Source organism: Schistocerca gregaria, chromosome 8 (genome assembly GCF_023897955.1).
Source record: "Schistocerca gregaria isolate iqSchGreg1 chromosome 8, iqSchGreg1.2, whole genome shotgun sequence".
In the NCBI taxonomy this organism is placed as follows: Eukaryota; Metazoa; Arthropoda; class Insecta; order Orthoptera; family Acrididae; genus Schistocerca; species Schistocerca gregaria.
This window is the reverse complement of record NC_064927.1, coordinates 162,031,796-162,056,034: the sequence shown is the minus strand read 5'-3', so window position 1 is coordinate 162,056,034 and position 24,239 is coordinate 162,031,796. Positions and strand designations below refer to the sequence as shown.

Here is a 24,239-nt window from a genome sequence, read left to right as displayed (position 1 = left end):
ATCGAATGGTGAACAGATAGGAAGATTTTAACTGAAGAACTTGATTTCTTTCTTACAAGCATTGTGTTTGATACCATACAGTCGCATAGGGTCTTAAGAAACGTCTTCCGAAACTAGTAACGAAGAAGCAGGAAAAGCACTTCGCTGGGGGAATGGATTTGTAGAGTATGCTGATGTGCCTAAGAAAACGCTACGATAAAGTATAGCGAACTGATTTCGTTCAAATGATATCTCCGAAATAGAGAAAATAAAATAAATTAGCAGTCTGCAAAAACTATCTATACTGTCACATCTCTGATAATGCTGATTTTTGGAGTGATTTGAACTGTCTCTATGTATACGTGTGTGAATATGTCCGAAAATGGCCACTGCAAAACTGAATTTTTAGAACAATAATTTATTTGTTGCTGCACAGTGAATCCTAAGTAGCGTCGTTAAAATTGTATCAGAGAGTTACTATAATATCATGTCAGCGACGCTCATGATAGCGGTGTTGTTCACTAAATATAGTGGAATAGAGGATGGAAAAGACTTCTTTCTCTTCACCGTTATCATTGTCACAGATTGTATCTCTCATTATCACTAGCTCTAACCTACTTCCTCGTTCTCCTTCTCTTTATTTCTCTCCCACTGGCACCTCCTTCACTCTTTTCCTAGGACTGTTCTGTCACTGTCAACTATATTCTAATGCTACTATTTTCCTCCTTTCTCTCACACTGCCATTTACTATCTCTCTCTTCACCGTTATGATTGTCACAGATTGTATCTCTCATTATCACTAGCTCTAACCTACTTCCTCGTTCTCCTTCTCTTTATTTCTCTCCCACTGGCACCTCCTTCACTCTTTTCCTAGCACTGTTCTGTCACTGTCAACTATATTCTAATGCTACTATTTTCCTCCTTTCTCTCACACTGCCATTTTCTCGTTCGTTCTTTCTATACCGCAACTACTCTTCCGTCTTTTTCTCACTGCCACAGTCTCCTCTCTCAGCATAAAAAACCACGAATATGTTTGCATGCTAAAATCCTTGGGAACATTTTTAACATTGGTGAGGAAAGTAGAATGAGGCAGCTGGTACCCCACTCTTCAGACAGGTACTTTTAAACGGGAGCATATTCGCCCTTTTTGTGCCCAGATAGGCCATTTCCGCTGGTTCTCTTCTTTTCCCGATAGCACGGCATGTCACACATATGAACAGGACTTTATGGGTCCGTATGATTTTGATAGTTCCCTTGTGTAAAACTGAAATAACGCAAAACACCTCAGATCGGATTTAACGAGACAAAAATTTTGAAATTGATTTAGTACTAAAACATGGACTTACCAGAACTGTTCTGGTGAAAGCAGAGACACTTTACAGTGTATTTCTCCGAGATAGGTCACATTAAAAACTATGGTTTCGCCTCACATCAGATTTTACGTGTAAAATAGGGTAAATGTGAACCTCTCTGTGTGGGAAATGAGTAAAGATATCAAAAAAGTGTTCAAGGTTATTCGAGGTCGGGATCTTAGTACCATACCGTAAAAGTCTTAGCCATTTCTATACATAGCTGTCTTGGAATCCGCGCCTCGTTGTGGTACGAAAAAGATAGAAAAAGCCTTTTTTGTAATTTTCTAAGGAACTGCCATTGATCTAATGGTGCCTACATAAGCCCCTTAATTTCAGCCGTAGACTACAACAAATGCAGAAAGAACTAGTCCATTTGCTCCATTTGCCTATTCAGGAGAAATGTGTAATATTCATACTTCGACCCAGTACTTTAGGATAGCAACACTAAGGCGATGCTTCTCTTGGGTATACAAATAGTCTCTAGCGTAAGGGCTATCCAAAACACTTGACCCTAACTTTTTATCATCTATAGAACTCAAGTTATGACCTTCGAAGGAATTCCGTTTGTATGCGCGGGGTTTTGGAACATATTAGGTAGCGCATGAGTACCGATAGGTTTAGGCGCACAATCGTAACCGGAAACAAACGTTTAACTTTGGAATGTGCCTTGTGCATTCTGAAGAAGGCTTGCAGTTCTCCATGCTAGTCTATATGGTGCAAGCGTCATCATGTCTGAGAAGCTTCCACAACTTACATTCATTTTTTACCTGCTTACTGTATTCATGCCCAGATCTCCCTGTACAACAATTAACCCTCCCCACTTACCTTCAGTACCAAACTGACCATTTTCCGAAGCCTCAGGATGTGTCCAATCATCCGATTCATTCTTTTAGTCAAGTCGTACCATAATTTTATTTTCACCAATTTGATCCAGCACTGTCACACTAATTATTCGAACTTCCCCTCTAGTTTTCAACATTATTCCATAGCACCATATATCATAAGTTGTCCTCTCTCAATCGCTTGTCCTCTGCGGTTCATTCCGTACAAGGCTACAATGCACACAAATACCTTTAGAAAAGACGTCCTCACACTTAAATTTATATTCGATGTTAAAAAATTTGTCGTTTTGAGCAACGCATTTGTTGCTTTTACCAATTTGCTCTTTATATTCTCTTATTTCGACCATCATCAGTTATTGTACTGCCTAAATAGCAAAACATATCGCCTAGTTTTAGTTTCTCATTTTCTAATCTGATTCTATCAGCGTCACCTGATTTGATTCGATTAAATTTCATTATCCTTGTTTTACTTACGTTGATATTCATCTTATAATCTCTTTTCAAGACCGTATCCATTCCGTTCAGCTGCTGTATGAAGTCCTTTGCCATCTATGACAAAATTACAGTGTCACTGGCAACCCGCAAAGTTTGTATTTATTATCCTTGAATTTTAATTTCCTTTCCAAAATTCTGTTTGGTTTCGTTTATTGCTTGCTCAGTATGCAGACTGAATAACATCAGGGATTGGCTACAGTCCTGTCTCATTTCCTTCTCAACTGCTGCCTGTTTTTCGTGCCCATGGCCTCTTTATAACTACAGTTTGATTTCTGTACATATTGCAGATAATCCTTCGCTATCTGCATTTTATCCCTGCTACCGCCGGAATTTCTATGTGTGTGTGCAGATGAGGCAACTATTAATTGACATCTGCTTTTGCTAGTATATTATGTCAGTGACATAGCTATTAAGATCAGTATATTCCTTACACTGTACAAATTCGATGCCATAGTTTATATTGGGCGATTCAGCTGCCCATACATATGGTTTCATGCTGCCCGCAGTGACTTCAAATACTACGTGCAAATTTTCACATTTACTCACTCACTATGCACAAACTAGGGGTCTATTAGTCCCACAGAAAAAAAATAAACAGGACCGTTCTTTAGGGAATTTAATGCAGTTACATTTTGTACTGGGATACGTTTTTGCTAGAGGCCATAGTTTCGAATTAATTTGTTCAAGAAAAACATACAAAAGTGATGTTCAAACGCGTTTTTATTGAATAACTCGAAAACTGTGGCCTCGTGTGAAAACATATCCCATTACAAAATTTAACTACGAACAATTTACTGCAAAAATCTTCCGTTAATTTTTTCTGTATGACTAAAGACTTGCGTGTAGCGAGCGAGAAGATAAGAAAATATTATGGTATTTGAAGGCTTTGCAGATTGCATAAAATCCATAGGTAGGGGCTGCGGAATCACCAGGTGTAGGGATGTCCTATCGTAAGGTGTGACGTACAGGAAATCAGGACTGCGTAGAGCAAGCAGCAAATGAGTGCAGATGTTGGTATCATTACGCTTTAGGCATGTATACGAGAATGAAGCAGTGCAACGAGCGGCGAGAAGAGAGCTACTGTTGTCGGGGCTCTGGGCGTTATTTAGCCCGGCGCAGCGTCTAATGCACGGGACATCTGGGCGAACGCGGGCATGACGCTTTGCATTTGTAACAAGAGCCGGGCGCTCCCCGAAATTTAAATTTTTATGCCGAAACTTGGCCGCTCTTAGGGGGGCAAACATTCGCCTCGTGTCCGGAGATAATTAGCTTCGGAGTCGCATCCTGGTTAAACTTGAGCGTTCGCGTATAAATTGCATCCGACCTGACTCATGGGGCGGAAGACCTTTGCTTGTGCGCGGGTGGCACTGCATGCAGGTGAGTAGTCTTCCGGCGAACGTGACGCGGCGAGTGTGAAAAACTTAGTTTACAATAGTTGTTAGCAAGTAATTGGCTCATGATTTCATGATCAAGCCGCATAAATTGAGTCTAAATTATATACAGGGTGGTGATTCAGCCTTATCGATAGGTTTAATCTAAACCGCAGTGCCTCCGAAAACCATGCGCATCATTTTCATGTTCTCTCGCTCGCTACACGCAAACTATTAGTCGTACACAAAAGATGAACGGGACCTTTTGTTGAGAATTTAACGTAGTTAAATTTTGTACCGTTATGCATTTTCGCCAGAGGCTGGAGTTTTCAAAAAAAATATATATAAAAAAACTCGCCTCTAAAGGAGTTTTTCTTGAATAACTCGAAAACTGTGGTCTCAAGTGAAATCTTATACCAGTATAGAAATGTGACTAGATTAAATTTCCTACAAAAAGGTCCTGTTAATTTTTTTCTGTAGAACGATTAGTTTGCTTGTAGTGAGCGAGAGAATACGAAAATCTGTCACATGATTTTTGATGCTTTTGCAGGTTGCATTAAACCCATCAATAGGGACAGCTGAATCACCCTTTATATGTAAGGGTCGCTCATTACTCCATCCATCTTACCTCTTCTCTCAAATTCAAGTTTTCTCGGTGTGATTGATTAATGGTGTGCTTCCGAATGCACAGCCGACTTGTTTGCATTGCATGCACAATAAATCGACAACCAGCCGGTGTTTTCCTTCAGGTCCTGTGAGTTACACTGTTACGTTTACTAGCTGCCTGGACGCCAATAAACGGGACGGAGTTTTTAATTAAACAAGACTCGGGGTACGGCACCTGATTTATTATTATCTCTCCGCTACCAGACCCGAAAGGATGTATGTTCCACGGAATATCAGTGTCAACTCTGAAAAATAAGACTTCCAGTAGGCCTAGAGGGCGTCAGGGGTCGAATCCACAGTCAACTATAACTAGGGGCGCCAAAAACCAACCATAGTTCACAGCTTAGTTGGAGTCCAGGCAGAAAGTACACGTAGCCTGAAGATGCTGCTTTAACGAAGCGAAACAGATCGTGTGAAAATGGTTCAAATGGCTCTGAGCACTATGGGACTCAACTTCTCAGGTCATTAGTGCCCTAGAACTTAGAACTAGTTAAACCTAACTAACCTAAGGACATCACACACATCCATGCCCGAGGCAGGATTCGAATCTGCGACCGTAGCGGTCTCGCGGTTCCAGACTGCAGCACCTAGAACCGCACGGCCACTTCGGCCGACTCGTGTGAAAAAAATCATCAGTTAATACCGGATGGCGGTCTTTTTTAAGTTCAGTTCACTAAGTTGGTGTAGCCTTTCTTTTCCCACGTCAACTGACCTGGCCGGCCGCGGTGGCCGAGCGGTTCTAGGCGCTTCAGTCCGGAACCGCGCTGCTGCTACGGTCGCAGGTTCGAGTCCTGCCTCGAGCATGGATGTGTGTGTCCTTACGTTAGTTAGGTTTAAGTAGTTTTAAGTTCTAGGGGACTGATGACATCAGATGTTTAGTCCCATAGTAATCAAAGCCATTTTTGAACTGACATGTCGTGAATTTTGTGCTAAATTGTTTTTTACTGTTTTCTGTATCGCATTGTGTTACCGCTACTTCTTTAAGGCCTTCTTTTACTGCACTGATACATTTGACATTTTGGCACAGACGAACAGTCACAGCGTAGAAAATTGTCGGAAAGGATTCTATGACGAGGGTATTGGAAAGTTGGTAGAACGCTACGACAGATGTCTAAGTCGGGGCGGCGTAGAGAAGTAGCTGCAAGGTTTAGCTAACTGTTGCAGATAAAACAGTTTTGATTTTCTCTGCGGTTTCCATTTCGAAACCGATTGTTCTTTACTTTCGAATAGTCCTCGTTTTTCGATTTCCTTACTTGCACATAGTGTGTACGTTCTTTCTTCAGTTTAATTTGAATCTTTCGTTCTCTTCTTTGGATTTCTTCAGTGGTTTTTTTTTTTCTATTTAAAACGAATTGGTTTGTAACGTATCGGTTTATAACTGCGTTGTAGTGAATTTTGTGCACTTTACGGCTGTAGACGTAAGTCGAAACTGTTTTTACTAGAACCGGGTGTAATTTCTATGTTTTTGTGTGTTGTTTTTGCAGACGTGCGCATGAGTGTCACGGGAGATGCAAGAGGGCAGCGCGATGGTGACGCCGGGCTATGAGCAGACGGAGAGCGGTGGAGGCGTCGCCATGACACAGGCTGGGGGCGGCGCCGAGCAGCAGACAGCGGCCGGGGGCGGCGCCGCGGCGGGCGGGGGCGGCGGCGGCGGCGGAGGAGGCGGCGCGCCCGCGGGCTTCGGCCCGCCCGACCAGGCGCAGTTCGAGGCGGACAAGCGCTCCGTCTACAAGTCAGTACCCGACGAACCGTACACCTGACGCCTGTACATCTGATTTAGCCAGTATAATCATTAAATACGAGGGTCACTCCAAAAGAATTGCCCACTATTTTTGTAAAAATACAGTTTTCATTCTGCATGTGTGAACGTTTTACAGTATGTAGATACATCCTTCCCGCTTGTTTTCAAACTTAGTTCAACCGTGAGTGGCGCCATCACAGCATGTCTTCAAGATGGCTGCTGTACACTTGTCGTTCGTCAGAAGCAATCGTGCTGTCATTGAATTCCTGTGCTGTGAAAACGAGACAGTGGGAAACAATCAAGAAAGGTTGAAAAAGGTGTATGGAGATGCTGCTGTCGATCGAAGTACAGTTAGTCGACGGGCAAGCAGGTTACGTGATGAAAGCGTTGAGGATTGTCCTCGCAGCGGCAGGCCTCGTACTGCATGCACTCCAGACAATGTCCAAGAGTTAACGTACTGGTGACTGCTGACAAACGCATCACAGTGAACGAATTGTCACGCTACGTTGGGATAGGAAAAGGAAGTGTATGCAGAATACTGAAAGTGTTGCTGTTAAAAAAGGTTTGTGCCAGGTGGGTTCCCAGGAGGCTGACAGTGGCTCAAAGAAACAACAAAAACGGTGTGCAGTGAACTTTTGGAACAGTACGAGAATGGTGGAGATGAATTTCTTGGAAGAATTGTGACAGGTGATACAACATGGCTCCATCATTTGTCACTAGAGACGAAGAGGCAATCAGTGGAGTGGCGCCATGCAAATTCACCTAAGGAAAAAAAAATTCAAAACCACACCTTCTGCTGGAAAAGTTATGGCTCCGGTGTTTTTCGATTCCGAAGGACTCTTGCTTGTGGACATGATGCCAAGTGGAACCACCATAAATTCTGATGCATATGTGATGACACTGAAGGAAACTTAAAGGTCGCCTGAGTCGTGTTCGACCACATCGGCAAAAGCAGTATGTTTTGCTGTTGCACGACAATGCACGGCCACATGTCAGTCAAAAAACTGTGGAAGCGATCACAGAACTCGGATGGACAACAGTGAAACACCTGCCTTACAGTCTGGACCTGGCTCCATCCTCTCTTTGGGAAACTGAAAGACTCTCTTCGTGGAACAAGGTTTGTAGATGATGACTCCCTTGTGCCCGCTGCCAAACGGTGACTCCAACAGATCGGTCCAGAATTTTACCGCGCGGGTGTACATGTGCTGGTTCCAAGATGGCGTAAGGCAGTTGAGAGGGATGGAAATTATGTGGAGAAATGAAAATTTTGTTCCTAAAGGATGTATCTACACACTGTAAAACTTTCAAACCTGTAGAATAAAAGATGGATTAAAAAAAAAGTTGGTGTGCATTTCTTTTGGAGTGGCCCTCGTAGTTTGTCGAGAAGACAAAATGAACAATAAATCACTTTGTTATTCTGGGTGACATCAAGGTGGACAGCAGATAACATAATTTTTGTTATTGTGAGTAAAAAGTGTATTTGGAAGAAAATATAATTAAATTAGTTCGTTTTTTGGGGCGGCGGGAGGGGAGACTGCGGTGGTTTGGAGGGTCTAGGGGGAGGGGGCTTCATCATGGTGTCATGTGACCCACCACGATTCCTCTACTGTGCCATCTTCTTCATTTCAGAGTAGCAGCTGAACCTTACATCCTCAATTATTTCTCACATGTTTTCCAACCTTTGTCTTCCCCTACAGTTTTTACCCTGTACAGGGTTCCCCAAATTGTGACTGCGTATTGAAGCATGTAGTCCAGTTTGTGCCAAATTGTTTTTTTGTTACATGCCGCCGTCATGCTGTTGCAGTTTTAGTGTCCAGCAGTGTACATACAGGGTGATACATAAGTAAGGAAGAATATTTCGTGCATTGTGTCATACATTATGCTATGAAAATGGAATCCTTTGTAGCCATTTCAGTAAATGGAATATGGAAGTAAATAGGAATATAAAAAAAGAGAGGAAGGTTTATCTGCTTAGGAAGAGTAATAGGAGGCAGATTTCAGTCTACCTAACAGATCAAAACGAAAATTTCTGTTCTGACACTGACAATGTTGAGTGTTCATGGACAAAGTTCAAGGCAGTCGTAAAATACGTTTTAGACAGGTATGTGCCGAGTAAAGCTGTGAGGAACGAGAAAAACCCACCGTGGTTCAACAACAAAGTTAGGAAACTAGCGAAAGCAAAGAGAGCTTCACTGCAAGTTTAAACGCAGCCAAAACCTCTCAGACAAACAGAAGCTAAACTATGTCAAAGTTAGCGTAAGGAGGGCTATGCGTGAAGCGTTCAGTGAATTCGAAAGTAAAATTCTATGTACCGACTTGACAGAAAATCCTAGCAAGTTCTGGTCTTACGTTAAATCAGTAAGTGGATCGAAACACCATATCCAGACACTCTGGGATGATAATGGCATTGAAACAGAGGATGACAGGCGTAAAGCTGAAATACTAAACACCTTTTTCCAAAGCTGTTTCACAGAGGAAGACCACGCTGCAGTTCCTTCTCTAAATGGCTGACATCGAAATAAGTGTCCAAGGAATAGAAAAGCAACTGAAATCACTCAACAGAGGAAAGTCCACTGGACCAATTGGATTCTACACAGAGTACGTGAAATAACTTTTCCCCCTTCTAACAGCCGTGTACCGCAAGTCTCTAGAGGAACGGAAGGTTCCAAATGATTGGAAAAGAACACAGGTAGTCCCAGTCTTCAAGAAGGGTTGTCAAGCACATGCGCAAAACTATAGGCCTATATCTCTGACATCGATCTGTTGTAGAATTTTAGAAAATGTTTTTTGCTCGCATATCATATCATTTCTGGAAACGCAGAATCTACTCTGTAGGAATCAACATGGATTCCGGAAACAGCGATTGTGTGAGACCCAACGCGCTTTATTTGTTCATGAGACCCAGAAAATATTAGATACAGGCTCCCAGGTAGATGCCATTTTCCTTGACTTCCAGAAGGCGTTCGATACAGTTCCGCAATGTTGCCTGATAAACAAAGTAAGAGCCTGCGGAATATCAGACCAGCTGTGTGGCTGGATTGAAAAGTTTTTAGCAAACAGAACACAGCATGTTGTTCTCAATGGAGAGACGTCTACAGACGTTAAAGTAACCTCTGTTGTACCACTGGAGAGTGTTATGGGACCACTGCTTTTCACAATATATATAAAAGACCTAGTAGATAGTGTCCGAAGTTCCATGTGGCTTTTCGTGGATGATGCTGTAGTATACAGAGAAGTTGTAGCATTAGAAAATTGCAGCGAAATGCAGGAAGATCTGCAGCGAATAGGCAGGGAGTGATTATGTGATATTATGTGATTTTATGATTATGTGATAGCGCGAAATATACTGGTAGCAGTTACTTCTGTAGAATATCTGGGAGTATGAGTACGGAACTATTTGAAGTGGAATGATCATATAAAATTAATTGTTGGTAAGGAGGGTGCCAGGTTGAGATTCATTGGGAGTGTCATTAGAAAATGTAGTCCATCAACAAACGAGGTGGCTTACAAAACACTCGTTCGGTCTATGCTTGAGTATTACTCATCAGTGTGGGATCCGTACCAGGTCGGGTTGACAGAGCAGATAGAGAAGACCCAAAGAAGAGTGGCGTGTTTCGTCACAGGGTTATTTGGTAAGCGTGATAGCGTTACGAAGATGTTTAGCAAACTCCATTGGCAGACTCCTCAAGAGAGGCGCTCTGCATCACAGTGTAGCTTACTGTCCAGGTTTCGAGAGGGTGTGTTTCTGGATGAGGTATCGAATATATTGCTTCCCCCTACTTATACCTCCCGAGGAGATGACGAATGTATAATTAGAGAGATTTGAGGCTTTCCGGCAGTCATTCTTCCTGCGAACCATACGCGACTGGAACAGGAAAGGGAGGTAATGACAGTGGCACATAAAGTGCCCTGCGCCACACACAGTTGGGTGGGTTGCGGATTATAAATGTAGATGTAGAAATGCAACTAAATTTAATAAAATCTTGGAATGTGAAGGGAACTTCTGAGTAGCCCTCTGTGCCTGCAAAATCTTGGAGGAAAGAGTGATAACATGAACACAGAAGGGCAATTTTCCCTGTGACTTAACAGAACTGGCTCATTCAGATCATGACTTTGGTGTGTCATGTGACATATGAGTGGGAGGGTAAGGTCTCTACATATTGAAAGCCTTCATTGTCTCATTAAATGGTTAAAGTTTTTCCTTATTTTGTAAACAAATACGTCCATGTGAAAAACGAATACTGCTCTTGACATGTTGCACACAGCAGCATGTAGTCTTCAGAATAGTTTTCATCATTTATGACTGACCGTGTATAAGAAAATCGATGAATCTGTGTTTGTATGTGTGTGGGTGTACAATCCACGATAGCTGTGGAAAGAACGGGGCAATTTCAACCAAACTTGTAGCACTTAGTGCCAGGATATCATTGAAATGGGTGAAAGACACCACTAGGACCCTATCGTGGTAAACAGTGTGAATTTAAAATTCTAATACAAAACTCTCACAAAAATAATGTGCTAACTGAGGAATTGAAGTTTAGTGACAGGTTACATTGAGTTAATTTATTTATAGTTAATTCGTATGTTTATTTGTAAAACAAAATATTTTATGAAACATGTTAGAATATCAACTCTGTAAGCAAAAAGACTGCTTGCTACTCACTGCAAAGATGACATTTTGGCCAAAGCCTTCTTCAGCAGTAAGTAGCAATCGAAATATATTATTATTATTATTATTATTATTATTATTATTATTATTATAAGTAGTGGTAGTAATAGTAGTAGTAGTAGTAGTACTGTGTCAAAAATGTACACGTGTATACAGTTATCAAACAGTATATTACATAAAATTTGACCAACGCCTGGCTACTTCTACTGTCTTCTCCAAAGCTTGATGTATGTCATCTTTCATGCAGGAGGTAGACGCAGTTGGCACTGAAGAATATGTTAATTGTCTGATCTTTTACACAGTCGCACTTGACATTGTCTTCTTTGCAATAGCCCCATCTTGCCACATTAGCACTGGATCTGCCCACTCCTGATCCCAGTTTATTCAAAGACTTGCATGTCACAGCCCTCCCTTGTCACTTCCAGGTAGCAGAGTTTGAGATTTTACCAACCATGGGGAAGAGGGATCTTTCACTTTCTGTAGTTGTAATAAGGGTATTTCGTCTGTGACTATGAGTACATCTGATTTTTCTGAGAAAGCTCTTCCTGGATTTCAGTCTTTGCATGTGCATTTCATGACCCTCCTGCTCCTCTTCCTTTTGTTGTTCGCACCTGTTTCTCTTCGAACATAGGGTGGAGCTGTTCCTGCCAGGTGGCAAAGTCACATACTTGGAGTAGATTTTAAACAGCCTGGTATAAGTCTGCATGTGGCATTAAGGGCTACATCCACCTGTTTGGTGTGACTTGAGTACTTCAAACATAACATGCATACTCTGCAGTGGAATAACACAATGTCACTGCAGAAGTCTGAATTGGTTTGACTTGACTACCCCACTGTGAACCAGCCAACTTTTTAAGTAGATTGTAAATAGTGGCAACTTTCAACTTGTTTTTCATGCAGCACTTCACGTATGTAAGAAATCTGTCAAGTGTGTTCCTAAGTACTTTAGATCATTACATTGCTCCAGTTTAATCTCTGACAAGATCACATTTAATTTCTGAGTGGCCAAATGGAAAGCACATACTTGTGCCTTAGAGGGATTTGTTTTAAGCTGGTTTGTACTGTAGTATCTCGGACAGGCACTGATTTCATGTTTTAATTGATTTTGCAAGAACTATTAGACAGAACATTGTATATAGTCTTAAAGGAGAATGGAAGAGAAAAACACTTCTTTTACATTTATTTTGAATTAGTGAAATGTGTGAATTTTAAATGGAGGACCATTTTATGTATTTTTAGGTTTGTTATGAGAAATGGCAGACAAATTGAGGGCTTATAAGCATGCACAAAAGGGCACTCCTTGTCATTATGCTCTGGACAACTGTGAAGGTAACTTGTATGTTGGATAGATGGTAGGTGGTTAGACCTTGTAAAGTGATAGATTTTGGGTGGAAAGTGGCCACAAAAATACTTCAAAACTCGTTTGCACTCAGAAAAATTTCGCACTGAGTGGAACTCAGAATCTGTCAACCAGATAAAATTTTAATTTTTAGTGGGTGTTTGGACTTTGATTTATTTTGGCTGCATTTTGAAATTATTACTGGTTAGTCTGAATCTACTCATGTCTATACGGGTTTTGATATGTTGAGTACCAGAGTTAGTAAGTAACTTGTGACTAGTTTAACCGAATGGGACTTTGTTTTTCATGAATCACTGATGTTTAATTAATATCTGGTGAATCTAAATTGCAGTCACACAATCTTTAGTGAATTTTACTATTATTGTTATTACTTACTGTTATTACTTTATTTATGCTGAAATGTGTGTTTGTAGGACCACTGTTAGATCATTTGTGTGCTTTAACTGACTGAATAAATCGTAAGTTTTTTCTGTAAGAAAAACTTTGTTGTTGCCTACATCAGTTATTCTAAAGAATACAACCCTTTTTATCATTTTATTAATATCTTACGTTATTTCCACTTGTATTTTTATTTAAATCAACATAAATTGCCAGTGCTCAGTCAATTTAGACTAAAGGATCACAAGTTAAAATCATTTTCGTAGCAAATTTAGCTACTGGGCATGAAAGCGGACTGTGCACGGTGCACCCTATGGTGATATTGAGCCACCATTTCAAATATAGCAGTGCATTACCTAGCTGTGTGTGTCTGAAGTGTGTCATAACACTTATTGTTGCAATTGATTGCTATTACAGAGCAGCTTGGGGGAGGAGGGAGAGTGAGAGAGAAGGGGGGCATGACGCTTACAATCAAGTAATTGGTGTTTACATGGCAAATTAGTTTGGTTGTTAACAAGACCAAATTTTCTTTTGCTGAGAGAATTATTTAATATTGAGATCAACGCTCTGTTGCGGCAAAGGCATTGACTACTTTGCATCTTATTGCGATGCCAGTCAGTCATCAGAGTAGGAAACTGCACTGAAGCTTAGGGTAGTTAGAAACATGTAATAGAACAGTGGACCTTTGTTTTGCACAGTGTGGCACAATGCCGAGCTCTAATGGTTAACCAATGACCAACAGAGCTAGAGATTTATGTCCAAATCATGATCAAGTGTATTGTTTTAATTTTCTTTCTATCCGGCTTGCAGTGCACAATCTAGCATATAATGAAAGATTTCATTCTAAATAGCAATTACATATGCAGAATCAATTGGTGCAAAATGTGTGTCAGTTTTTTTCAATATAATGTGTGTTCAACCAGCATAATATGGCTATCCAGAGAGTTGCACATGTGCACCTGTATGTGTTTTTGTGTGTGTGTGTGTGTGTGTGTATGTGTGTGTGTGTGTGTGTGTGTGTGTGTGTGTGTGTGTGTGTGTTTTTTTTAAAAAGCTGTTCAGAGAAGCATAATGGATATAACATTGTAAGCACTGGCTCAATAAAATTAGTCTTAATAAGGCCAAACTTTCTACTTTTAAAGGCATCCGCTGTTTCCTCTCCTGGCCTTGCTGTTTGAGCGCTGTGAACAGGCAACTCAGTCAGCTGAGTGTCCCAATTCGGAAAGCTTTAATATGGATATCCAAGCCTTTGTACAGCACCAAGAACGGGACCGCAAACCCTTCCTTCTCAATGACCCAGAGGTGGATGGCCTTGTGAGTACTAAATGTGACATTTTATAAGTAGTCCATGATGGAGTAGTATGGCTGATTTACTGGATCATTATGATGTGCATAGAATGTGACATGGCATATAATGTGATGTGGACCACTGCAGTGTAAGAGTGATAGTGGGAATTTTACAAATTTACTTGAACTCTGTCTACAACTTTTAAGTGTAGAAATAAAATGAAAAGTCCTCTGTGCAACATTTCTTATTATCACAGTGTTTGTATGTATTCAAATCAATATCTGTTTCTTTTTCAGATGATTAAGGCAATACAGGTGTTACGCATCCATCTCTTAGAATTGGAGAAGGTGCAAGAGTTGTGCAAGGACTTTTGCAACCGCTATATTACGTGCCTCAAGGGCAAGATGCAGAGTGAGAACCTGTTGAGGTCGGACTATGCCAGTTATGACAGCAATAACCATAGTGGGAGCCACAGTGGCAGCCATAGCAGTAGCTCAAACTCCAACAGCCCTGCTGCTGGGGGCAGTGCGCCTTACCCTCCATCCCCACATCCTCTCCAGGTATGTAACAGATGCTGCTGGGTCCATAACTACAGTCAAACTGCTGAGCTGCATACACTAATACTAGTACTGTTAAAATCAGTACCAAGTTTGATTGTGTGTAAGGTTGAATTTTTGACTGTTGAGCTGATAGACATATTTACAATCCAGTTCTACTGTTATACCACATTCTTTCTGTTTTTATGGTTAGTATGGCATTTTAATTAGTTATACTTGCACATGTTTGACATTGTGTCAACTGTTTGGGGTGTACTGGATTGTTATATTATTCTTAAAAAATCAGGTTTGCCAAAATAGCTTGTAAATCGTTTTATTGATTACCAGTTTTGGCAGATCTGTGCTGGCATTATTGGATCTTGAAACATATTAACAGAAGTTAATGAACTTCACCAACTTGCAAGCCACATAGTGACATTGTGTCACTTTACAGTAAAAAGCAACAAGGAAAATCAGCATTTCAGACATAAAATACCACAAATATAAAACACATAATCACATTGTGCTGATGTCCTAGCCCATTCATTCACCTAACACCACAATGTTTGACGTGCTGATGTTCCTTGCTACTTTTTACTGTAAAGTGCAACACTATTATGTGGCTTGCAAGTTTGTAAAGATAATGAAGTTCTGTTAAATGTTACAGGATCCGATGATGACAGCACAGATCTGTTGAAACCGTTGATCAATAAAAATATTTACAAGCAATCGTAGCAAATGTGATTTTTAATGAATAATATTTTAATTAGTGTGTACATTTTAATTTTTGTAGTATTATGGTAAGCTAGTTTAACTCTTAAGGTGCTTCTCTCCCACTGTACCCTCCTTTTTCTCTTTTCCTTAATATATATATATCCAAAAACAAAGATGATGTGACTTACCAAACAAAAGCGCTGGCAGGTCAATAGACACACAAACACAAACATACACACAAAATTCAAGCTTTTGCAACCAACGGTTGCTTCTTCAGGAAAGGGGGAAGGAGAGGGAAAGAGAAAGGATGTGGGTTTTAAGGGAGAGGGTAAGGAGTCATTCCAATCCCGGGAGTGGAAAGACTTACCTTAGGGGGGAAAAAGTACAGGTATATATTCACGCGCACTCACACACACACACACACACACACACACACACACACACACACACACACACACACATCCATCCACAAATACACAGACACAAGCAGACATTTGTAAAGGCTTGTCTGCTTGTGTCTGTGTATGTGCGGATGGATATGTGTGTGTGTGTGTGTGTGTGTGTGTGTGTGTGTGTGTGTGTGTGTGTGTGTGTGTGTGTGTGTGTGTGAGTGTATACCTGTCCTTTTTTGCCTTTACAAATGTCTGCTTGTGTCTGTGTATGTGCAGATGGATATATATATATATATATATATATATATATATATATGTGTGTGTGCGGGCGTGTGTGTGTGTGTGTGTGTGTGTGTGCGTGTGTGTGCGTGTGTGCGTGTGTGCGTGTGTGCGTGCGTGCGTGTGTGCGTGTGTGTGTGTGTGTGTGTGTACCTGTCCTTTTTACCCCTTAAGGTAAGTCTTTCCGCTCCCGGGACTGGAATGACTCCTTACCTTCTCCCTTAAAACCCACATCCTTTCGTCTTTCCCTCCTTCCCAATTTCCTGAAGAAGCAACCGTTGGTTGCGAAAGCTTGAATTTTGTGTGTATGTTTGTGTTTGTTTGTGTGTCTATCGACCTGCCAGCACTTTTGTTTGGTAAGTCGCATCATCTTTCTTTATATATATACCAAAGACCAGTACACTGGCTCAGAGACATCACTGCTCTGAGCCAGTGTACTGGTCTTTGGTACTGGAGTTCCCGGGTTCAATACTACTCGGAATCAAATATCTTAAATAAAAAGTCAAAGTCAGGCCTTTACCCAAACAACAATGCGGGAATTTTACAGAGCTGTTCTTTCTTAGGTGCTAGGGAAAGGACTGTCCAATGCCTGATCCTGATCTGTTCTGCAGTTTCAAGGGTGTTTCTGAACTGGATGGCTGTGATGAGTGTTTATTCACTGTTATCTTGTTTCACATGTTTTGGGTACTTCTGATACTTTCTCTTATGCTGAATGATATGACACAGAATTAAGAGTCTGGTCTCCTTCTCAGGAGCAGCTGACATCAGAAACAGTCATCCTGATTTAGATCTCCAGAAGGTTTTGTATATCAAATCTGACAAATATAGCAATCTTTCCTTCATTAGGCTGTGTCCAGATTCCTCCGTCATTCCTACTGAACTGACTAAATTCTCTGCTTAAAAAGATCAAATTGTTAAAGAGAAGTTTAACTCTAAAAACCCCTCACATCCTTTTCCTTCGAGTTTTGTGGTGCAGCGAGTATTCTGCTGTACTAAATGTTTCATTTCTTCTTCCTCACATTAGTTAATTATTTTGCACTTTTTGTTTTTCTAGTACACGTGGTTGTACAGGGTGATTTTAAAAAACATTTACAGACTGATATTGCACGTCAGGCATACAACAAGGATCATTAATTACCCAGAACCAGGGATCGCAAGCACCACAAGAAGGTGCTATGGTTACTTGTGGGCTGAATCATAGTGTTTAATTGGACTGTATATTCTCCTGGACCAATGTGGTGGATGCATGTATCTCTTATCCCTGGGAGAGGTTCTGCTGGACATTCTGAATAATGTTCCCATGCCTATTTGTCATCACGTTCTATTTCAGCACTACAAAGCCCCCAGCATTTCAGCAGACAAGTGAGGGCACATCTGCAGGCTACCTTTCCTGGCTGCTGGATTGGTAATGGTGGGCCAGTTGCATGACCACACACAACCACCCAATGCGTCTCCAATTGATTTTTTCTTGTGGTGATATCTGAAGGGTTTTATGTATGAACACCCATTACATCATCATATGATCTAGTGGGTAGGATTGTTGTGGCAGCAGGATGTCTTTGAGATACACCAGATATCTTTGAGAGGGTGTGCCATTCAGTGCAGCACTGATGTCTGGCTTGTCTCAAAGCATCTGGACAAAACTTTGTGCTTCTCCTCTAGTGCGTGTCCATTTGTAATATGTGACTAAATAAATGCAATGCTATTTAGTAGTCCCAGATGGCCTTTGTGATCCCTGGCTCCTATGTGATTACTGATCCTTGGTGTATGCCTGATGTGCCAAGTTGTTTTGTGAACGTTTTTTTGAGCCACCCTTTAAATCAGTATAGTCCCTTGTTATTGCAAATGTTTAGTGCTTTATATGTTGATTACTGCAGAGACCCACCTTTATTCACTGTGGCCAGTCACATACGAGATGGTAAACAACAGTTTTACTTGTACTTAATGATGTGTGCTACCTTCATGGTCTGTAACCCATTAGTGGAGGAACCGTAATCGTCACCAGTGGACTGCACCCCCACGAGTCACCGCGTTGGTACGTGTTTGACAGGTGGTGTCCTCTGCAGGGGGCGTTCAGCTCGCAGCTGCCGCTGCCGCCGGGACAGTGCTGATGCCTCAGCACCCGCAGCACGTCGTGGCTGGTGGCGGTGGTGCAGCGACGGGCCCGGTCCCCGTTCCGGCCCATCAACAGGCGAGTGCCGCAGCAGCGGCAGCCGCAGCAGCAGCTGCGCAACTGGCTTACCAGATGGTACACACGCCTCAGGGGCTCGTCGCTGCTCCGGTGCACTTGCCTCCCACTTCTGCTGTTGCAGTTCCCCCTTCGCAAGGTCCACCACTGTCACCGGGTGTTGTCCACGGTAGCACACCACTGTCTCAGATTGGCGCCAACCCGTGTCCACCTCCGTCTGATGCCAGTCTTCTCCAAGGTTAGATATATTTTTTTTTTTCTCAACTGTAATTATGCATCTGAACTGGTGCTCATTAACGACAGTTAACTTGTTGGTTTAAAGAGGGGAGGAGCAAACAGGAGATGTTAACACAGCTCTATTTACTTTCAACTTCTGGCCATGATCTGCTGAACAGCTGCTGTGACACTGTGACTGTTAGCTGAACTACACAGAACTGATTGATAATAAAGCAAGAAAAGCTTTCTATCTGGCAAAGAATTCTTTCATAGTGAGACTAAAGATTGGCATTTTGTTAGTCTATCATTTGCAAAGGCAGAGAGATTCTGTATAGATGGTTGTGCTGCAAGTTCTCATGATGGAGAGAAGAGATGCACAGTGGTTCAGTTGATCATATCTTGTATTTGTTGTCAAAATAATTTACAAAATAGTCTTCAGCAGCTCATACACAATTGACATCGTTACCAACCCAGCTATACACTGATGTCACAAACGTCATGGTATACCTCCTAATATTGTGTCGGACTTCCTTTTGAGTGGGACAGGGCAACATTTTCAACACGGCATGGACTCAAGTTGTTGGAAGTTCCCTGCAGAAATATTGAGCCATGCTGCTCCTGTAGCCGTCCATAATTGCAAAGTGTTGCCAGCACAGAATTTTGTGCAGAAGCCGACCTCCCAATTATGTCCCATAAATGTTAAGTGGGGATCATGTTGGGCAATCGGATGGCCAAATCATTCTCTTGAATTGCCAGAATGTTCTTCAAATCAATCACAAACAACTGTGACCTGGTGACATGACCCATTGTCATCCATAAAAACTTCCATCTTTGTTTGGGAACTTTGATCCAGTCCATTCCATGTAAACACAGACCACACAATTATGGAACCAGTACCAGCTTGCGGAGAGACTCGTTGACAACTTGGGTGCATGACTTCATGGCATCTGTGCCACACTCGAACACTACCATCAGTTCTTACCAACTGAAATCAGGACGCATCTGATCAGGCCACAGTTTTTTGTTCATCTGGCATACAACTCATATGATCACAAGCCCAGGAGACGTACTGCAGGCAATGATGTGCTGTTAGCAAAGCCACTCATCTCCTGCCATAGCCAATTAACTCCATATTTGAATGCTAGCCAATTAACTCCATATCTGGCTGCACTGTCCTAAAGAATACATTTGTCATACATCCTACATGGATTTCTTTAGTTATTTCACACACCATTCATATCTTTTAGCACTAACAATGCTACACAAACACCGCTCCTCACGGTAGTTAAGGGGTGAGAGGTAAAGCCTGAAATTTGATATTCTTGACACACTCTTGACACTGTGTATCTTGGAATATTTAATTCCCTAATGATTTTCAAAATGCAAAGTCCCATGTGTCTAGCACCTGAGTACAAATGACACCTCTGCCAATGCACTGCCCTTTTATACCTTTTGTATGCATACTGCCACATATGTGCATGTGCATATTGCTACCCCATGACTTTTGTCGTATCAGTGTATATAGTATGTTTGGGGAAAAAGAGACCATTTTATTTGTAAGTTGAAAAGGTGAGGTCATCCTAATAATTACTCAAGTAGATTCTGAGAGGGGGAATTAATGTAGTATGCAAGAGGCTAACCCTGTTATTACTTATTGTCTGTGATACACTGTGCTAAATATAGGGCATTTCTGTTATAGTGTTTTGTGGTGGTGGTCTTGTTAATAATGGTGGTGGAAGTGGCAATCATATTAATGTAAGTTATGTAGAGTAATTTGAGAACTGTGATATTTTTCTCAAATCATAATGCAGGGCTATGGAGCCATTGCTTCTACTTTGTATCATAGATGTTGATAAAATGACAAGAAAAATTAAGAGAAAACCTGTTTCAGCTGTCTGTAATAAAGAATTAGTAAGAAAGGAGGAAGACAGCAAATCTGAAATTTTGATCAAGAGAATAATTGATCAACAGCCAAATTAAAAAAAGAAAAGCATGCAAGATAATGGTCTAACCAGATACCTTGTACATGTAAGTGATCTGCTTGACCTAGAATGCTTGCATAGAGCTACAGTACAAGTCGTTTCATCTGACAGTGCTCCAACAAGTTAATATGTAATGTTACAGCTGAAGTAAGGGTTAGCATTGGGAAGTTTTTCAGTTATGAAAGTGCTCATTTTCAGCATGGTTTCAATTAATCCTATGAATAGTGATATGGCATATGTTTACTGTTGGTGGAGTTATTCTGAAGTAATCATCTGTACTAGTATGCACTATTGACTGGCAAAACCATTCACCTACCTCTGGCTACCAATTGTACTTTCTGTGCTTACTCGCAACACTGTAACTTCCAATCTCTGTAGAGGCTTTCATGTGTTGCTGTACAACAAGCACGTAAATAGTGTCTTGTGGATGCAAGATTATGTCATCTCAGTACATTGCTGAATCCATAGATATGTCAAGTTCCATGCTATATCAGTACTCCAAGTAATGTTAATTCTATAACAAAATATGAGAATTTGTGGAGCTTAGAAGGTTCAGAGCTTTGAGTCTGCATGTTACAGTGCTGAGACAGCTGGCCAGTGAAAGGCAGTTATCTGGATTCATGTTTAGATTAAGCACACAAGTGTTCATCCAGTGAATATTGCCAAAATATTTATAGTAGTGGGTGAATATATTTGGGGTTGGGTATGTGAATTTACCATACTAACAATTCCAAAATTCAATGGTAGTGTTAAATGCATTTCAGCACATTGGACAGGTATAGTGCTTTTGGAGGAACAACCTTTGTCTGGCGTTAGCTGTTACAGATTCTGTGCTTCAGAGTAACAGTACTTTTCATTAAATCGGGGACAAACTATCTCCATCCAAAATGTTGTTGCAAAGGTCCTTGAAGATACTGGGTTAAACTAGCTGGAGGGCATTTATGAATTCACAGATTTATTACTTGCTAAAGTACACTAAAGTACATCATATCATGAAGTAGTATTAAATTGTATGAGCTCACCATTGTCAGGTGCGTGGTAGGAGTTTACTGTCTCATGTCATCAACTGGCATTCTGAGATCGCTGAATTTTTATTCTGTCCAAGAAATCTATTAGTGGGTGATAAATAATACATGGAATAGTGACATGATATTACTTGTGAAAGAATCTTTCCCTCCTCTCTCTCCACACACTCCTCTGTTCTCGCAGGTTAAGTATCATTTTGCTTTCATAGCTATTTAAGCTCTCCTCTTCAATCAGTTAAATACAAATATGTTGACATGAGCAGAAGTTGAAACTGGGGACATATGTGCGTTACTGAGTGTATTGAAAAAGTACTGAAACGTCCTGAGCAGTATAACACTCATTCTTGATTGGAGTAAACCATGAAGTCATCACTTGTGATTTTATGCAATCTTATTAAGAAGGAGAATTCTTCTGAACTACTCAACTTTTTACCTTTTGCAGTATTGTGGTATAATCTAAACCATAGTTGCTAAACTGCATCTTCTCTGCTTCCACACCTTCTCTCTCTCTCTCTCTCTCTCTCTCTCTCTCTCACTCACACACACACACACACACACACACACACACACACACACATTTCATATTTTTTTCTATGTGATATAACGATTAATACTACCAGTACTATTCTTATCAAGCTCCTATATACACTAGTTAATTTGTAATGACTTGCAAGCAGCTGTTATTGTTTCTTCATTTTTTCTCCCTTGATACTGCAGGTCAGCTATCTCCCGCACCTACTACCCCTGGTTCAGTGGATGATGAAGATGACTACCTGGGCAAGAAAAAACAGAAACGCGGTGTTTTGCCAAAGCATGCGACAAGTGTCATGAGGTCATGGCTTTTTCAGCACTTAGTTGTAAGTACATTATCAGAAAATCCGTGATTTTGTGTCCAGTTTCACATAGTGTTTATGTGTATTTTGTGAATGTTTATGGTGCACCATTAAAATAAGAAAATGAACAGTGAATAGAAAGAACTGAGTGAATGAATAAGTTTTAGAAATATGAAAGCAGTATCTCGATAACATTATTTAATTAAAGGGAGAGAGTGGAGAAGAAGAGTAGGAGGAGGAAAAACACACACAGTGAGTGATGTATCATTATTTTTGCCTGCAGCACCCCTACCCCACTGAAGATGAGAAGCGTCAAATAGCTGCACAAACCAACCTTACACTGCTCCAAGTGAACAACTGGTTTATAAATGCTCGGAGACGCATTCTTCAGCCAATGCTTGATGCTTCTGCCCCTGGTGGGGGTGATAGTGGTGTCAGTGGAGGTGCAAGCCATCGTAAGGCCAAAAGTGGAGGAAGTACAGGAGCTAGTAAACAAGCAGCTGCCCAACGTTTCTGGCCTGACAATATTGCATCTCTGCAACCACAGCTCACGGAGTCTAATGGCACTGTGCATACAGGTAAGTTATCAATTGTGGTATTTTTATATAGTTAGCAGTTGAAGCATAAATACCATGTACATATTAGATATGTGCACTAAAGAGACGTTGAAACTCTTTAGATGTGGGATTGTTGCATTGGATTAATATTAGTACCTAATACTATATGAGAGTTACATGGTACTTCATACCATTTTGTAATAAAAGCAAAAATAACTGTAAAAAAAATGTGAAAAGTAGAAATGTGAAACGTGATCAGTAATTCAAATTTTTGGAAACCATTTGTCAAAACAGTAGATGAGAATAATACTGTGCACAAACAAGTATACTGAAAAGAAGTAAGATAATAGGTAATCATTTTTTCAAGGGAAATCCCCATCACAAAAATGCAGATGTCTTAGCAAATAATCCACCATGTAGTCATGCCCATTGTCTTTTGGCAACAAATTGCTAGGACAATTTGTGATACACCACATGATTCTCCCACATTACTTAGCATAAGTTTGTGTCCCTCATTATATTGACAGACATTGAGTTCTCCTCCCTTTGCTTACCTGGAAATAATCTGTCACGTACATAAGTGCATAAGGTGATATGCTGTACATAACAGCACACATTCAGTAACTGATAGTCCCAGATTATATACAATTAAAATTTATTTTCATTTCACACAAAAATTCAAAAGTACAAGTTGTTGTTTTTTATATAGGAGACATGATGTTTCTTTGCCCATTGATCATTTTCAGAACATCTTCATTCTTCTATCCAGCTGGTCCTCACCAGCCTTCTCTTAAGCAACATTTCCATCAGTTTTAAGTGCTTTGTGTCTCTCTTCAACAGTGTTCAGCACCCCCTGCCATATAGGAGCACACTCCAGATGAATGTCTTGATAAATTGTTCTTTTCTACGTCAGACAACTTGTTCACTACTAGTTGTCTTCCTTCATAAAAAGCACATTAAGTTGTTGCATGCATCAAACCAGTCTCAGGACTGAAGACCACAACAACAACAAGTTATTGCAATTCTTTTTTGATTTATGAGCTTCATCTGTATATTCTGTAGGTAAGGTACCTAAATAAAAACAATTCTCAAATTTTTCTACTGTATTTCTTCCAATTTTTCTTGTGCTACGGTAATTTTGTTTTTATTATTAATTTTGAGTCTGAATCATTTCACTTTTGTTGCAAATTTAGGAAGTATAATCTGCATCCGTTTTTCATTAGCAGCTGTTAAGGCTGTATCATCTGCAAGTTTTATGCCTTGAATGGAAATTCCATTTACTTTAACTCCAGGTGTTTTTCCTTTGAATATCTTTTTAGCTTATTCATGAAAAGGGATTAAATCGTTCTGATGCCAGCTTCAGATATTTTTGTGTTA

General features: G+C 40.6%; 1 protein-coding gene across 2 annotated transcripts in view; it reads left to right on the top strand.

The window, feature by feature from the left end:
* Nucleotides 1-24,239, top strand: part of LOC126285449 (homeobox protein PKNOX1-like) — a 656,766-nt gene that overhangs the window by 606,923 nt on the left and 25,604 nt on the right. For both annotated transcript variants that reach the window (XM_049984835.1, XM_049984836.1), the window contains exons 4-9: nucleotides 6,189-6,436; nucleotides 13,995-14,166; nucleotides 14,437-14,700; nucleotides 18,112-18,487; nucleotides 22,190-22,329; nucleotides 22,589-22,883. In XM_049984835.1, the coding sequence (XP_049840792.1) occupies nucleotides 6,213-6,436; nucleotides 13,995-14,166; nucleotides 14,437-14,700; nucleotides 18,112-18,487; nucleotides 22,190-22,329; nucleotides 22,589-22,883 (1,471 nt within the window). In that variant the 5' untranslated portion in view covers nucleotides 6,189-6,212. The remainder of the gene's footprint in view (nucleotides 1-6,188; nucleotides 6,437-13,994; nucleotides 14,167-14,436; nucleotides 14,701-18,111; nucleotides 18,488-22,189; nucleotides 22,330-22,588; nucleotides 22,884-24,239) is intronic.